The sequence below is a fragment of the Emys orbicularis genome, chromosome 2 (assembly GCF_028017835.1).
Source record: "Emys orbicularis isolate rEmyOrb1 chromosome 2, rEmyOrb1.hap1, whole genome shotgun sequence".
In the NCBI taxonomy this organism is placed as follows: Eukaryota; Metazoa; Chordata; order Testudines; family Emydidae; genus Emys; species Emys orbicularis.
Window position 1 is genome coordinate 263,537,250 of NC_088684.1, and position 17,411 is coordinate 263,554,660.

At 42.9% G+C, this 17,411-nt stretch overlaps 1 protein-coding gene across 5 annotated transcripts in view; it reads left to right on the top strand.

Moving 5' to 3' along the window:
- KIAA1217 (KIAA1217 ortholog) overlaps nucleotides 1-17,411 on the top strand; it is a 237,708-nt gene that overhangs the window by 156,410 nt on the left and 63,887 nt on the right. For all 5 annotated transcript variants that reach the window (XM_065398557.1, XM_065398560.1, XM_065398559.1 and 2 more), the window contains one exon: nucleotides 13,767-14,599. In XM_065398557.1, coding sequence (XP_065254629.1) covers nucleotides 13,767-14,599 — 833 coding nt within the window. Of the gene's footprint in view, nucleotides 1-13,766; nucleotides 14,600-17,411 lie in introns of those variants that run through there.

The following is a 17,411-nucleotide window of genomic DNA, read 5'->3' on the forward strand; positions in this document are numbered from 1 at the left end:
CACTAGTTGATATTTAAGTGATTTTTAAAAAGAAATGGGACGTTTGGAATGAATATAAGGTGATGGAATTTAAAGCACCTGTGTTTACCACAGACATACTCTGCTTTAGCAAGTGCCTTAGGAATCTGTGAAGACCTTGTTAAGAGGTAATACAAATCAGAAGGTACGCTAAGTGCGCAGAAACTAAATCATCTGTGAATGTCACAACTCTAAGCCTCCTTATACTGCTAGAACTAGTCTCTTACCTCCCCATCCATCTGGACCTGCCATCAGAACTCAAATAAGAATTCTGACGGGTCCATTTTTTGATATTTTTGGAGCTGCCACAGAAATCTAAGTGGCTATAAATATAGATGTTTAGCTGGAGGGCTGCTTTAGAAAATGTGAGACTATTTTTAAAGTTTGTTACAATGTATGGGAAATAATTCACAGGACACAGTAGCATAAAGATGGCGCTGGCTTGATCCACTCTGCCAGCCGCATATAAACATGAGTACCAGCTGCCTGTGCTTACCCTTCACTGTCCCCTGCTTTTCACTGGAAGGAGAAAAAGTGATATGGGGTATCAGGATGGGCCATTAGCACTTCTCTTCCCTCTTCTACTGAGAAATGGAAGGGTACAAATCTGGGGATCAGTTCCTCTCCTCTTAGAGCAAGGAGCGGATGGCCTTACTTATAGGCTGCCAGTGCTCCACTAAGCTGAGAAAGATGGGTGCTACAGACCCCCTTGGCAGTCCTTGTGGACCTTAGCCCATAACTTGAGAGCCCCTGATCTAGATGTTATAACAGGAATTTGTCATCTGTAACTTCTACTTTCTTGGATCAGGATTAGACTCTATGCTAGCTAGTATGTGCTGGAACTTTTGGTATTCACTTGAGGACCTCAGTGGCAAAAACAGCAGAAATCAACACTTTCCTTGGTATTTTTCTGTGAAAACATCTCTGACAAATTACTTTAGTTTTGGGGTTTTGTGGGACTGTATTAGTTAGTCATGTTCAAGCAAAACTCCCATTGACTCCATACTCTGGCAAAGTTTGTCCTGGAGTGCAGGTTCAGGCCCTAAGTTAGTACATAAGTCAGCTTGTCTGTGTTTTTTCAAGGAAACAGTTATTTATAGAAATGAAAAACAAGAGACTAGCTACTTAAGTATTTCCAGCTATAAAAATATTTTAAAAGAGAAAAGGAATAATTGTCACAATGGTCAGATGATAAAATGGAAACATCCTTGTGTCATACATATGCATTGAAATAGATCTGTAAAAAAAAATCTTGTCCAACCTTTATAAATGATATTTTTTCCCCTTGTGTCTGTAACATTTTTCAACTAATAAAAAAGAGAGAGAAATTAATGGGAAGGGAAAATATCTGCAAAGCTCCAAGAGACTAATGAAGTTATTAGTGTTTTAGAGGAAATTAGGGAGAGTGGTGCAGTTAAGTGCCCAATGGTGACTTCAGCCTTTCACTAACATGGATTTTAGAGCAATAAATAGCCCAGAATGTTGTGCCTGATCCTGATGAAGCCTGGTGCTTGGTACCTCTCAGGATCATTCCCTTTTTTGTACTGTGTGTCAAGCTGAAAAAGAAACCTCATACGGAACATCATAAACAAGTAAATAGCTTCCAAGTAAAAGCAGGATAAGGCACGGCAAGATAGACGAGCCTTGAGGGGCTCTGATAAAGTAATTAAAATGGAGAGTGATGCTTGAGTGGTTTGTATGTATTATAAGAACCCAGAGATTGAATTGCAGTCTTGGTAATGACATGTCCATGCATTATTTATAAATTTGGGCTATGAATATTTTCAAATTAAAAGAGGCTTCATTCCTTAAGTAATAAAAGCCTTCCTGTGCATCAGACATACTTGAAGCTTATTGTATATTGTGTCTGATGCGCAGGAACCCAGTTACAGTATAGCTGGTGTTCTGGGGTATACTTTATTATGCTAGAGTCCAGTTATGGAAAATGAAGCTGGGAGTGGACAACGGGATGGATCACTCAATGACTGCCCGTTCTGTTTATTCCCTCTGAAGCACCTGGCATTAGTCCCTGTCGGAGGACAGGATACTGTGCTAAGTGGACCATTGGTGTGACCCAATATGGCCGTTCTTATGTATATCCTACCAGTTTGTAAGTCATTGCAGATCAACTACAGTAAGACACAATATTAATGGGATTTCTCATTGCAGGGTTGTTAAACTTTTTTTAAAAGGCTATTGGTAGAATGTATACTGCACTTGTTAGGAAGCGCCTGTGTTATCAATATGTATTAAACAATTTGTCTGGTTTCCACTTTTGGTGTTTCTGGGGTCCAGTTGGTCAGCAGTTCTGACTTTAGTTATAACTAAATCAAGCATCCAAATCCACATTTAAGAAAAGTGAGTGCTTGATAGGCTAGCTAAAGCTGCCAAATATAAACCAGATGCCTCAATGGTAGAGAATGTTTTGCTTCCTATAGCCACAAGAAACAACAAACCCTGACTGATTAAATTAAAAATACAAATACATGGATTTAATGGTCTTTTTATGCCATGACATTCCATTAATATATTTCTAGTGCAAATATTTAATCAAGCTATTATTTTTAAAAAATATGAGTATACTGTATGAAAATACTGTGAAATTCTAGTCAATACCAGTGGTGATGTTTTGTACATTTTTTTTTTAAAAATGGTGCTTGTGTCACAACATGCCAAAGTTGTCTGTAATGTGAAAGAGTTCTTCCATCTGCTTATTGAAACAGAAATGATATCTATTGATTAGAGCATGAGACTGTGAGTCTGAAATCCTGGACTCTGTTCCTAGATTTACCACTGACCTTAGTCAAGTCACTTAACCACCTTGTGCCTCAGTTTTCCCATCTGTGAAACAATTGTAATAATACCTTTCTCACTGAAGTGTTGTGAAGCTAAATTAATTTTTGCAAAGTGCTTTGGGGAAAACACCATAGAATAGAAAAGTATTATTCCAATCACATCCCATCATGGATGACCCCCCCTCCCCCACTAATACACACACACAGAGTCATAAGAACAGTCACACCAAAGGTCCATCTAGTTCAGTATCCTGTATTCCGACAGTGGCCAATGCCATCTGCTTCAGAGAGAATGAACAGAACAGGCAATCTTTGAGTGATCCATCCCATCGTCCACTCCCAGCTTCTTGCAGACAGAGGCTAGGGACACACAGAGCCTGGTGTTGTATCCCTGCCCATCCTGCCTAATAGCCATTAGTAGACCTATCCTCCATGAACTTATCTAAATCTTTTTTGAACTCTGTTATAGTTTTGACCTTCACAACATCCCCTGGCAACTAGATCCACAGGGTGACTGTGTGTTGTGTGAAGAAGTACTTTCTTTTGTTTGCTTTAAGCCTCTGCCTATTAATTTCATTGTGTGACCCCTAGTTCTTGTGTTATGTGAAAGAGTAAATAACACTTCCTTATTCACTTTCTCCACACCAGTCAAGATTTTATAGATCTCTATCATACCCCTCTTAGTCGTTGCTTTTCCAAGCTGAAAAGTCCCAGTCTTTTTAATCTTTCGTCTTATGGAAGTTGTTCTATACCCCTAATAGTTTTTGTTGCCCTTCTCTGTACCTTTCCCAATTCTAATATATCTTTTTTGAGATGGGGCACCAGAACTGCATGTTGTATTCAAGATGTGCGTGTACAGTGGATTATTATAAAGGCATTATGATATTTTCTATCTTATTATCTATCCCTTTCCTAATGATTCCTAACATTCTGTTCGCTTTTTTGACTGCCGCTGCACATTGAGCAGATGTCAGTCATATAATCCCATACATGTACAACTCAAATTGTATGAGTTTGGTTCTCTTGAAGGAAGGGAGGGTAGAGATTAACCCAGCAAATTTCCCCATGCTAGTACAGCTCTCACTTTTTTCCCTTTCTCATCAGTAACACTTTATGCCTTTCCTCCAGCTGAAAAAACCCATGGGGCTAGGACCACAGAAAAGGGGACTTGTAATCAGTGGTGCAAGGCCTAATGTTTGGGGCTGTCTGTATATTAAGTAACATATTAAGGGGGTGCATGTGCGGGTCCTTAATTTTGTGTTTGTTTCACTGTTACCAAGCGTTACAAGGGGTGTATGGGTCTTGAAAATCACCAAAACCTCTGTGATGTCATTTATGGACCTTTAGGCGCTCCTTTAGGCGCCGTGCAACCTAATGTAATCCACAGCCCTGAGTTCGGTGCCCAGGCTCCTATGCAATGTATGGGGAGAGATAGGCACCTAACAATGAGATCCACAAAAGCCAGCACGCTGAGTGGGGAGACGCCTAAGCCAGCCAATAAGAAAAGCCAACGAGAGGGAGTTGAGGTGCCTAAGTCTGGGCTGGAGGGAGGTGTCTCCTGCTCAGGCATCACAGTTGTGAACCCTCTCTAAATTCCCATTCTGCCTGCTTTGAACCCAGGTCTCTCACCTCTCAGGTAAGTGCCCTAACTACTGGGCTAAAGGGTGTTCTGGGGTGGGGCACTTTCACTCTCCAGCTGAAGCTGTTCCATTTCATGTAGAATACTTAACAGCCACTGGGCCAGAGCAAGTGTGAGAGAGAGTCTATAGCCCTGTGGTTAGGCATGTGGGAGAGACAGGCTCCAGTCCTTGTTCCAATGACCAAAGTGGAACAGCTTCAGCAGGACAGATTGAGAGAGATTCCTCATAGCCAAGTGATTAGGGGCACTCTTTGAAGAGGAGACCTAGATTCAAATCCCTGCTCCACATTAGGCACAGGAGTGATTTGAACCTGGGTCATCCTGCATGGGTGCTCTACCCACAGGGCAAAAGTTATAAAGGGGACAGCACCACCACTATCTTCTCGTCCTCTTCCAGATGTGTTTTGTCCAAGGCCCAGTGCAGTAGGCATGCTCCTACCAGATTGGGGCCCACAGGCAAGATAGGCAGGGGGACACCTAGTTTGTGAATTCCATTGAGGTTTAGGGGCCTTGGCGTCAGGGCTTAGGCAGCTGTGCACATTCCCACTGGCAGAAATTCAGGCAGCTAGGGGATTTCACCACTGGAAACTTAGGCACCTACAGGGTTAGGTGGCAGTTGAGCAGGGATTTGAGATTTTGGCTTTGGGCACCAAAAGTGGCAGCTAAGCATCTAAATCCCTTTGTGGTGGATCTAGCCCACAAATGCCCTCTATAATGACACAGGCAGCATTTTTTTAAAATAAACTCCCAGCAGATAACTGCAGTGCTGTAAAGTGCTTATGTTGTGTGTTTTCCCTGTGTCATTTCAGTCCCATCTCTCCGACCTGAGTGAGTATTGTATTTTTAAAAATGTATTTCCAACATTATTGAATATTTTGGGTGTGGGGTTCGGAGGGAAGGTCGTTTCCTGTAATCATGCTAAATAAATAATCGACAGTTGCTTTTTTTAATTGTCTCTTTTTTCAAAAGTGATCTTAATTGCTTGTGCAATGTTCTGACGAGATAGCAATGAAATTGATTTACGATGGTCCCAAAGTTCAGCTTGGTAAAGCTGCTAAGGTGACTGGTTAATTAGTAGACAGCCTCTTGTTTTGCTCAGGTGCTATATCTTAGGGAGAGTTTCACATTTCACTCCACTAAACGTCTCTACCAAGCTGAATACTTTAAAAGTTGCTCAAATCAATGTGTTCTGTGTTTTTCCTAAGTTTTCTGCAATGCTGAGTTTACTGAGTTCTTACTGAATAATTAACATGTGTATTTCATATTGTTTTCTTTTAGAATAAGCCTTCTTCCCTTAGTAAAGGTTACCTGCTGTTTTATTTATGGTTCACTCCTTTGCAAGACTCTGTATTGCTTCATTCTTTAACGTTAGTCTCTTCTTTATATTTTATACACACACATTAAAGAAATTGTTCAGTGAATGAATTACATAGTGGTAGGATGCACAGTTTGTGGCTGGGTGACATGCCAGAAAGGTTATTTAGTGACTAATTTCTAAGGGGAGGAGAAATTGCAGACTTATCCTGTGGAAAAGTACTTCAGTCTCTTGAAGCAGCACTATTTGGATGATCCAGTAAAACAAGGTGGCCCATACTTGTTGCAAGCAGAGGGAATGAGGAGCCTTTTTAAGGTTTAAAATCTTTTCCCAAGAAGGCTGGATGCCTAAAATGTCATATTCTAGACCGAGGATTCAGATTCAAGGCTGTAAACAAAAGAACTGTATTTTATGAAGTGGAACTAAATGTTCTTCTTACTGCTGTATACATGCAGGTGATTGCCCTAAGTAAAAGTAAGTGGCTTTAATTATTTCAGAATAAAAACCTTTGGCAAGGATAATTTTATTTGTCTTTGAGTTGCAATGTTGTCTAGTTAAAAAAATAGTATTGTTTTTAATAGCAGTCTCAGAACAGTAGGCACAAATACATGGATTAGAGGTAGAGTACTTAAGCATATTTTTTAAAATTTTGCCTGAAAGAACAGACAGTCTAAAATCTGTCCTAAAAATCTTTGCCACATGTTTATAGAAGCCATGATTAATGTACACATTGACTATAGATGAGTTTAAGCCGTCAGCCATTATTTTTGCTCTTAAGTTTGTTTTGTGGTTAGCTTGCAGTTTTACAGATTTGCTCTTTATTCAATAAAAAGTTAAATGGGTATTCTTTGCTTCCCCATAGGACTTTTAGGATACTGTGTGAATGAAACTTATGTGTAAGCAGGGATACATAAGGGCAACATCTGAGCCAAACATGTAAAATACCATGAGATAAACATTTATATAGCTGTAGAGGCTAGGCTTATGTGCAGGTGTACATGAAAGAACTGGGTATAATCAAGAAAAATGTTAAGTATGTGCTTGATCCTGTGCCATATGGAAGGAGAGATGGTGTACCAGCTAAGCTGCACCCGCCACCTCAGCCAGCATGCAGGCAGCAACCATACAGTACATTGAAAAAGTGCACTATGCTTCTCATGGCTAGACAGTACTTGTGCCCATACCCCTTTTCATATGGATGCATAGCGCCGAAGAAGGTCTGTGTTGGGCCATGGGAACTGAATGTTGCCTATAGCAGTGGTACACCACAGTATGAAGGTGAGGTGATCAGCAGCCACTGTCCAGGAAAACAAATTCTCCTGCTAATAGGAGGATTATGGCTTATGCACCATAACACCTCCCTCAACGTTTCCAGAGTAGTGAACAGCTCAACACTTAGCTGAGCAGCTCCCATTGGTTCCTATAACCCAGGGGTCGGCAACCTTTCAGAAGGTGGTGTGCCGAGTCTTCATTTATTCACTCTAATTTAAGGTTTCGCGTGCCAGTAATACATTTTAACATTTTTAGAAGGTCTCTTTCTATAAGTCTATAATATATAACTAAACTATTGTTGTATATAAAGTAAATAAGGTTTTAAAAATGTTTAAGAAGCTTCATTTAAAATTAAATTAAAAACCCCCCGGACCGGTGGCCAGGACCCGGGCAGTGTGAGTGCCACCGAAAATGAGCTCGCGTGCCTACCCCTGCTATAACCCATCCACTTCACCCCCATTTAGAAGTGAGCTCTCGCCCTACATAGGGTTTGTGAGCACAGAGAGCAGGGGAGTTGGAAGTCTACCTCGTTTACAGTAAATTGGAGCATCCAAAGTACTGATTAACATTGGCAGATGGCAGGGTTGGTGATTAAAGAAGAATGGAAACATGGAATGGTAGCATGGGCAGAGGAGAAGAAACCACAACTTTGCAATCTACAACTTCCAGTCGATTAGGTACTCTAATGTGGGGTTGTCACTGGAGCCAGTAAATTAATACTTTTTATAGGCACTAGTGACATGTTCGGTTGTGCTTAGAGGCCACTGGTGTTTTTCAAACCATTTACTAACTCTGTAATTTTCAGAGGTACTATTTCTTATTTCAAATTAGATTATTTCAGCCAGTGCAGAACTATATTGATGCTTATTTGCAAAATTTAGTAAAGTTGACTTATTCTTTCAGCAGTGCAAAGCCAGAATGGAAGGTCAGTAACTCAGCTATAGAAACTATATTATAATGCAACTACTAAAACTAAGATTTCAGGTTAATTAGGACAGTTTGGTTCTAATTTTATTCTGATGAAGGAATAAATTAACTAATTCATTTGTCTTTTTTAAATTAAATCTTTCACTTGATTAACAAAGTAGTAAGATATTTTTTTCTAGTGGAGTGATTACAGAGCCTATTAATTAAAAAATATTTACATATAAATATATTATTTTTTGTAATAATACTTAGCATTTTCCATACCATCTTTATTCAAAAATCTCAAAGCCCTTGAAAAATATTTCTTATCATTAAATCCAGTTTACAGTTGAGTAAACCAAGTCACAGAGAGCTGATGTGATTTGCCTAAGGACACAGTGAGTTGATAGTAGAGCAAGGAACAGAGTTCAGAGTATCAGTCCTTTGTTTTAACATTTCCGTCTTATTTGTATGCAAGGGAAAAATACAAAAGATGTGGGCTAGATAGTACCATTTAGGTACAGCTTCGCATAAGGGGCAGCATGGCAGGGGAGCCTCAGTTGGAGCACTGGAAAGCAAAATGCATCATGAAACATGCCACTCCTACTACTGCACCCTTTAGTGAATTGCAGCTTGTCCTCTGCTGCCCATGAGGCTTCCATCCTCTCCTCTGAGGTGCCACGCAGTTCGGGGACTTAGGGATGGACCAGGCCCTGCACGCCATAGAGTACAGAGACTGCAATTCTGCACAGCCCATACATGCACTATGCAAGGAAGAGTAAAGGCTCTTTTATGGCTTCCATTCCATAACGTGCAACTGTGTGTGAGCCAGGCAGATTGTGGTGCTGCATGGGTCAGATTTGCTACCATTCTGTATGTAACTGAGTTCAAAATTCAGTATTTGGTAAAAGATTGAAAAACTAATTTCAAAACGAGGTTCACGGCCATATATATGGGCTTTACTGTGCAGTGCACATTTGATTTCTTTGCTCCTGAGGTAAAATATTCACTGATCATGGCATTCCTGCTAAACCTCTGTGTATTTTACAGATTTTACTGCTGTTTAACAGCTGCTGAGGAGCTCTTGTTATTTAAAATGGGGAGATCTTTTTTACTAGAGAAACTGAAAGTTAATGCTTTTTCCCCCCTGGCATTTGAGTACAGAAGAAGTGATGGTACTTGCTTTATGCTGCATTTTCCAGACTAAGGGCTGGCAGAGTTTTCTGCTCCAGGACAAAGAGCAGCGGAGGAGAGAGGAGCACCAGGGATAGGGAAAGCTGCATCATGAGGAAAACCACACCCCATGGCATATGTGATAGTGTGGCTTAGGGTGACCAGATGTCCCGATTTTATAGGAAAAGTCCTGATATTTGGGGCTTTTTCTTATATAGGCAGTTGTGAGGCATGGGACATCATGACTACATTAGGAACATTCCTACCCTCACCCTTACTGCAGGCTGGCTGTGGCAGGAGATCACTTATACTGGCTCGGGCCAGCTCAGTGGCCTCTTTACTTTGTTCCTGAGGCATTTGCCTTTCACACCAGAACATGAGGCCCAGTGTATGCTAGCAGTGTATGGGGGGAGGGGAGTAGAGGGAGGATGGATAAAGAAGAGAGAGCAAAAAAGAATTAAAAAGAGAGAGAGAAGAAACTCACAAAAGTTAGAACAGAGATGAGAAGGAAAAAAAGAGACCGTTGTATGCAGGTCTAAAGTGCTCATGGGCAAAAAATCTGGGTACTTGGAACAGGGGCAGAACAACAAGAGCAAAAGAAACTAAACAGGTGAAAGCAGAAGTTATAATCCAAACACACAAAAATTGTATGACTCCAAGTCATCAAGCTGTACACGTATCCCATCTACATAACCCCGTGTTCCTGTCATTGTTACTCATGCCCTCCCTCCTCCTCTTTCCACCCCTGCCATTCCCTTCTTCTGATTGTTACACCCACTTTTTGAGTCATGTCTTCAATTACATTATACACTTTTCAGGATGGAGACAGTGTCTTTCTATGTGTTTGTGCCATGCCCAAAACAATGGGGCCCCAGTCGGGCCCCGGTCTTGACTGAGAACTCCGTGTGCTACTGTAGTACAAATAGGGAATAAAGAATAATAAATGTACCTGTACTTGGCACAAATGGATATGGGGCAAGGACTGTAAATGCCAGGTACTGGCCAGTCCTATTTTGAACAATACTCCAGGTCCTGTGTGAATTCTTCATTTATGTCTTAATGCACCTAAACAGAAAACAGGAATTTTGTGCTGAATGAGTCCTCTGCCTCAGGAGAAATGAGTGACCATTCAGCATGAGTGTTGGATTGACTAGGGGATATTAGACCTGTCACTGTTAATTCTGGGCTTCTCAAGTTTCCTATTGACACTTTTCTCCTCTCCGCCTCATATTATCAAATTTCTCGTGTGTCTGCCTGCTGGGGAATCCCAGCATCTATGTTTCTGCACCTTGGAAGACAGTTATTGTGCACAATGATTATAGACTTTGGTCTCAGTCCTGTTCTCACAGTCACAAGCACCCATTGCCACATGTCAGATTTACACTTGGGGGGCCTGATCCAAAGCCCACTGTAGTCAGCAGGAGTCTTTCCATTGACTTCAATGAGCTTTGGACCAGGCCTGTGCATAGCATCTGGCTTCAGAAGACACACAGCACAGTGTGTGACTGTCTCTCAACAGGGTCGGCCTTAGGGAAAATGGCGCCATGGGCAAATTTGTAATTTGGTGCCCTTTCTTTGAGGTTAAGTACGGATACACAGTGCAGTCACACACCTTGAGTTTACTGGCGAAGCTTTTAAGTTATGGTGTGTACTGGACTGTGTGCACCTACAGCAGAGACCGCTGCAAACAGCCTGGGCAGCCCGTACACTCAGCGCTGGCTCGCTGTAGCACCCAAGCCTCTGGCACCCACGGCGAGAACACCGGGCTGGCAAGTGTGCAAAGCGCTGGAGGGATGGGAGCGCAGTAAGGCACAAATGGAAGCCCAGCACCGCTCGCACCCAGCACGGGGTCTGTTTCCCCGAGCTGCTGGGAACCTGCCCAGGGAGCTCCGCCGCCTCCACTCCTCAGCACCACCCAACTTTGGACACCGTTGTGCGGCCACAGGAGCGCTTGCCACCAGCCCGGGCGCGCCCCATCCACCTCTGCTCCACAGGCATCTGGGGGCAAGTGAGCAGCTACCTTGGTGGGTGGGCTGCACCAGGCAGCCTGGGGTGAGAGAAGGAGACAGTTGGCAGAAGCAGCTCACCCCACAGCCCAGCACAGACTGGTGCATGGTATAGCCCCGGGGGCAAGGCCAGCCCTGGTCCCTGCCTGCCCTGCAGGGCACTTCCCCAGGCTCAGTGGCACTCCTGCAGCTCACCCCTGTGGCAGACCCTCCCAAGCCACTAGTTGAAACAACACCCTCTGCAACTTTCGCCCCTCCCCCAGCTGGGAGCCAGCCCGACCTGCCTGCCCCTTCTGCCAAGCCGGAACACCACGCCAGCAACGAAGCCACCCACAAGTGGAGGGCGGAGCCCAGGTGATTGGTGCTCGCCTCTTACCTTGCAGTGTCTGCTTGACCACAGCATCCCCCTGACCAAGGTCAGCCCTGTCTCTCAAAGCAGGACAGACAGCTGTGTATGTAAAATGTCAGTCATCTCATTTTATTTTTTATTCAATTGAGGTTGTGCATGTTAAATTTTGTTGTACAGTTTTTTTATTATACTAATTCACGGAACAAATGATAAATGTCCATGTCTCTCCTTGTGGCTGAAACAGTCTGGCTTGGAGTTTGTTGTTGTTTTCACGGCCCATCCTTGTGCTCTTCTTTGTTCTGTTTTATTTATTTCTGTATTTTTGCTGCTGCTGCCAGGTTATCTCCTCTCCTTTCCTCTTGTTGATGCCTGGTATTGCAAATCCCTGAACTCCAGTCCTAGGGAGAGTCATTTGTAATTTCAAAGTGTGGAGTCATTTGTAATTTCAAAGCTGTGAGAGGAACAGTGGTATTGTATATACAGGCACGGCAATTTCCTTAACAATGGAAAAACTTGTGGGTGGGATAGGGAGAGAATGTAACCCCTTGCTTCACTAGCTGGCATGCATTGTGATTGCTGCAAATCCAGCCACATTATCATAATATGAAGGAGTAAAAGTTGGACAAGGATTTCAAACAGATGGTGCATAACAAGGCATATAGGTCAAATGTTTCTAAACAAGTTAAGGTAGCAATCATTCTGGTTTGGTGATGAATTTGGTTTTTTGCTGGAATCCCATGTAAATGATGGGGTGTGATGTCAACATGTTTACACAGCATCTTGGAGCGAGCCTCCCAGCCTGGTTCCTCAGACTTGTGGTAGCGGGGCTCATGCTAGTGCACTAAAGACGGCTGTGTAGTTGCTGCTTTGATATTGCGGCTCAGGCTCTCAAGCTTCCCCTCCCCTCCCAACCCTACTCCCCTTCCGCCCCGGGCTTCAGAGCCCAAGGTCTAGCCCAAGCCACAACGTCTACACAGCTATTTTTAGAGCACTAGCACGAGTCTGTGGACCTGGGCTGGGAGGCTGACCCCCTCACGCAGTGTAGACATACCCATATTGAGTGGACAACACATTCTAAAGCAAAGTAAAGATTTTTTTCCTTTGGAAATGAGGTCCCCTGCATCTTTGATGGAGCCCAGCTGATCCTCATCCTCCCCTACTTATCATTCAAGACTCGTCATCAGAGGCATTAATTAAGCTTGCAGCAATGAGATCCCCTTCTGTGCCTGTCAGTGGTAATGCTCAGTCATCTGGAGAGGTCACTGCTGAGCAGAGTGAGATGCTCTATTCCCTGCAGCAGATGAGCATACCATTGTCTGCAAAGTTTTCAGCTATGCCCCTTGCCAGCTATCGAAAGACTAACACATCCTTCAGAAGACGTGTTCCCCCTTCTTTTTCCTGTTTGTTCCCTCCTTCCTGTTGGCAATTACTGCAGCTCTTTTTATGTCAGTTTTAGCTGGAAGTGGTTGTAAGTGGCTTTTATTTTTAAACAAAATCTATGAATAGTCATGCTAGTATCTTTGGCCATGTGATACAGAAAGTCTGTGATATGTGCTTTATATCAGAAAACTGTTCTGTGCACATTAATTTTCATATATATCAACAAAACTCTAGCAGAAATTACCTACACTCAACAGCAATGCTCCATACACTCAACGTATAATTTTCAGATTGCTGCACAAAAGTACTGATCTTGGCAAGATATTATCAGAAGGCCAAATCCTGCAGTGAAGCAAATGTCCTATTGGTTACAAGAGTTCATTTTGCTTGAGTAAGGGCTGCAGGCATCGTTCTGCATACCTCTTCAGACTTCATTTGTGATACATAAGTAAAAGCACCAGCAAACTGTTGATGGCCACTGACAAAATTTAGACTCAATCATTCATAGCTGTATTTCTATTTCAGACAGATATATAAACTCTTCAAGGCAGGGACTGTTGTCACTATGTGCATGTCCAGCAGCTAGCAAAATGAGGCCCAGATCTCGGTTCAGGCCGCTCCATGCTACTGTAGTGCAAATAATCAGTGAGAATACTCATAATATATTTCTTGTATTAGTAAATGAATTTAGAAAATTCTCTAATATTCTATTAATGTGGGCCAATTTTCCTGCCTTCTGCAGATCCTGTTTTCATTAGGAGCTGCAGTCTCAAAAGAGTTTATTTTATTTAAATAGATAATAAAGAAATTTAAGTTAAATTTTTTTCACTGTAGTTGATGTCTAAGCAGCAGCTACTGTGATGTGTAAGCTAATGAGTAAAGATGTGTCTCATATGGTTTTCCTTTATTTCAGATGCAGAGAGAAATTGCTTACATAGGCCGAGATGGCCCAAATACTCTCCGGCCAGGATCTGCTACGCATCCTTCTCATGCAATTCCAGGCTCATCACCCATGACAGCTGTGCCCCACTCTATGCCCCCGTCTCCATCCAGAATTCCTTATGGTGGGGCCAGGCCCATGGGCGTGCCAGGCAATGCAACAATTCCCAGAGACAGGCTCTCAAGTGTGCCAGCATCAAGATCCATATCACCGAGCCCTAGTGCCATTTTGGAAAGAAGGGACGTGAAACCAGATGAGGACCTGAGTAACAAAAACCTTGCGCTGTTTCGAAATGAAAACCTGTATGCCGACCCCTACCTGTATCACGAGGGGAGGATGAGTGTTGCTGCTCCCCATACTGGACACCCTCTTGACGTTCCTGATCACATTGTAGCTTATCATCGCAGTGCAATGAGGTCCTCAAACACTTACTGTAGCCCCTCTCTGCAACCTGAAATGATGGATCAATCGTTGTACAGACAAAAACCAAGAAAATATCCTGACAGCCATTTGCCAACTCTTGGTCCTAAAACTCCTCCTGCCTCTCCTCACAGAGTCACTGACATGAGACTGATTGATATTCATACTCAGCATAACACTCATGTGCCCCCTCATGTCGTCCAGCCGGACAGGTCTTCTCCTAGTCGCCAGTCCTTTAAAAAAGAACCAGGAGCACCTATGTTTGTGGAAACAAAAGCACGGAATGCTATGGGTTCACCTGGCATGGTCGAGGTAGTTCCGTCTGCGGCTGACAAACAGGTGTTTGGCTATGGATCAGCTGCGGTGCCCAAAGACAAAGAGACAAGGTAAGACAGAGCAAGAATGTAAGGTATGTAAATGAGAGAGAATCCTGATCTGTGTGCATAGCCTCATTTAACATACTGGAGCCCAGTATACTGGGGTGTGGTCCTTACAGAACTATTAGGGCAGTAAGTAATTTAAAGGGGCCTATGCACCAAAAGAACTAAATTTACTTCCAAAAAAGTGTTGCCTCCTAATGGTGATCCAGGATCATATTAATTAGTGTACATTTCAATCATTTTAAAAAATAAAATGATTAACTGGGATTTTTTTTTAGACAAATAAATCATGTTACAAGAACAAATGTTATGCTGCTAGTGTTAATAAGGGAATATATTTCACACCTGTTCAGAATGGCACTCTGATATTACAATTTCTATTCTTTATGGAGTGGGGTTTTTCTCATCTAGTGTGAGGAAATGGAAGAATTTATCACTGGCTGTCTTATCTGTTGTAAAACATGAATTTGCATAAAAATAGAATAGTTTGTTTTTAATATACTCTTTGGGGAGCATTGCTGAGATCAGCAAGTCCATCCTGTTGAAGAAACTGAAACAAGAATCGACAAAGAGTCCTGTGGCACCTTATAGACTAACAGATGTATTGGAGCATAAGCTTTCGTGGGTGAATACCCACTTCGTCAGACCATGCGTGGGTATTCACCCACGAAAGCTTATGCTCCAATACTTCTGTTAGTCTATAAGGTGCCACAGGACTCTTTGTCACTTTTTACAGATCCAGACTAACATGGCTACCCTTCTGATACCTGAAACAAGAATGTTCTTTCTGCTGATTTTTTCCAGCATCACAAATGGTTAATTGATGACCTACCTGTTAGTTATCACCTGATGGTGATCTCTCCTGTCTTCTTAAGGGTCAGATTTGCACAAAGGTCTGTGTCAGCACAGATGACTTCTGCTGGCATACACCCCACCCTAGTGCAGAAAGATCATTATACTGGCAAATGGCTAAGATATACCAGTATAGTTGTACTAATGGATAGGCTATTGTCTGTGCTGCTAACTTTTATAGAACTATTTAGGGAATTGAAGGAGTCTAGCTGGACAACGCTAGACTCTCAAAGGCTAAAGGCTGTGAAAGGTAACTAATGACTCAGCCCTGGGGGAGAAGGAGTGCCTCACATCTCTCTTCAGTGCCCCCATTATGTAGAGTTTTGCAGCCCGACGGGAACCCAATAGAACCCAACTAAAGTGTCAGGTTTGAGTCTGGTCTGACAGCAACCCGACCTGCTCAGGTTGTCTCCGATCACCGCCTCCTGCCTGTGGGGTTGGTGCAGTGGCGGCTACGTGCCCCAACTGCTGCTGGCCACTGCCATCTTATTGCGCTGTGTATGCTACAGAGTGAGTGTACTGACGAGTTGCAGAGCACACATCTATGGAGTGTGAGGAGTGCGAAATACTCACCAGGCTGAGCCCCAAGCAGGGCCGGCTCCAGGGTTTTGGCCGCCCCAAGCAGCCAAAAAAAAAAAAAAAAAAAAGCCGCGATCGCAATCTGCGGTGGCAATTCGGTGGAAGGTCCTTCGCTCCGAGCGGGAGTAAGGGACCGTCCGCCAAATTGCCGCTGAATAGTTGGACCTGCCGCTCCTCTCCGGAGTGGCCGCCCCAAGCACCTGCTTGCGAAGCTGGTGCCTGGAGCCTGCCCTGGCCCCAAGGATGAGTCAGCAGCAGTGTGCTGACACAAGCTCAGGGGGAAATACCGGGTTTGGGTCGGGTCTGAAAATGACTCAACACTCTCCAGTCTGGTTTGGGTCCAGTTTGGGCTTTAAAATTAGGCCTGAGCAGACTTCTACCACATATCTGATTGACAGGCTCAGAATGAGTCTCCTCAAACTGTAATTAGCTAGAGAGAGGATCAACGCAGCATGAGACTTAAGGATACCCCCAAGTGTAATCACATGCATGAACACACATGCATGTGTGCACACGCACACACATATACACTAGTGAATTTGCAAATAATTTTGCACCATCAATGAGTATTGTCCCTAAAGTGCACTTAAAATTATGAATACAATATTTGCATAATAGCACTTCTAAATATATACATGTATTTAAAATTCAGCCCACTATTTATTAACAAAATTACACTGGAAAGAGCTCGTGTTTTATTTTGTTTCTTTAAACCTTGAGTGTCTGGGCTATTTTAAAAAAATCGTACTAAATACCAAAAGCAATCAGTGCAAATTAGTCTATTGTCTAACCTCTGAAATGTTACTTTAGGAAATGTTTTTGAGTTATACAACTATAAAGAGCCTTAAGAGTTATTAAAATAATCTTTCCATAATTTCATAAACAGTAAAGCCAGTTTTTATTGCAATTGTATTAAATGAAATAAATAATACAAAGTGCCTCCTGGCTGAGGATGCTGAATTCTGTTTCAGCTTAAGCTGAATATTTACAGCTCAGTTATAAACAGCTGACAGGCAAGAATTATAATGGAAGCGATGAAGCATCTTTATATCTGGCAATGGGAGGTGGCACGGCTATAGTCTAATCAGAAGGTGTCTAAACCCCACTTGTTTTATCAGCAGCACAGTCACGATCAAATGAGAAAATAAAATAACAGGCCTGATACTTCAGCCCTTAGGGCATCTACACTTACCTCCGGAGTGATTGATCTAGCAGGGGTCATTTATCGCGTCTAGTGAAGACGCGATAAATCGACCGCTGAGCGCTCTCCCGTTGACTCTGGTACTCCACCGGAGCGAGAGGCGCAGGTGGAGTCGACAGGGGAGCATCAGCAGTTGACCTACCACAGTGAAGACACCACGGTAAGGAGCTCTAAGTACGTCAACTT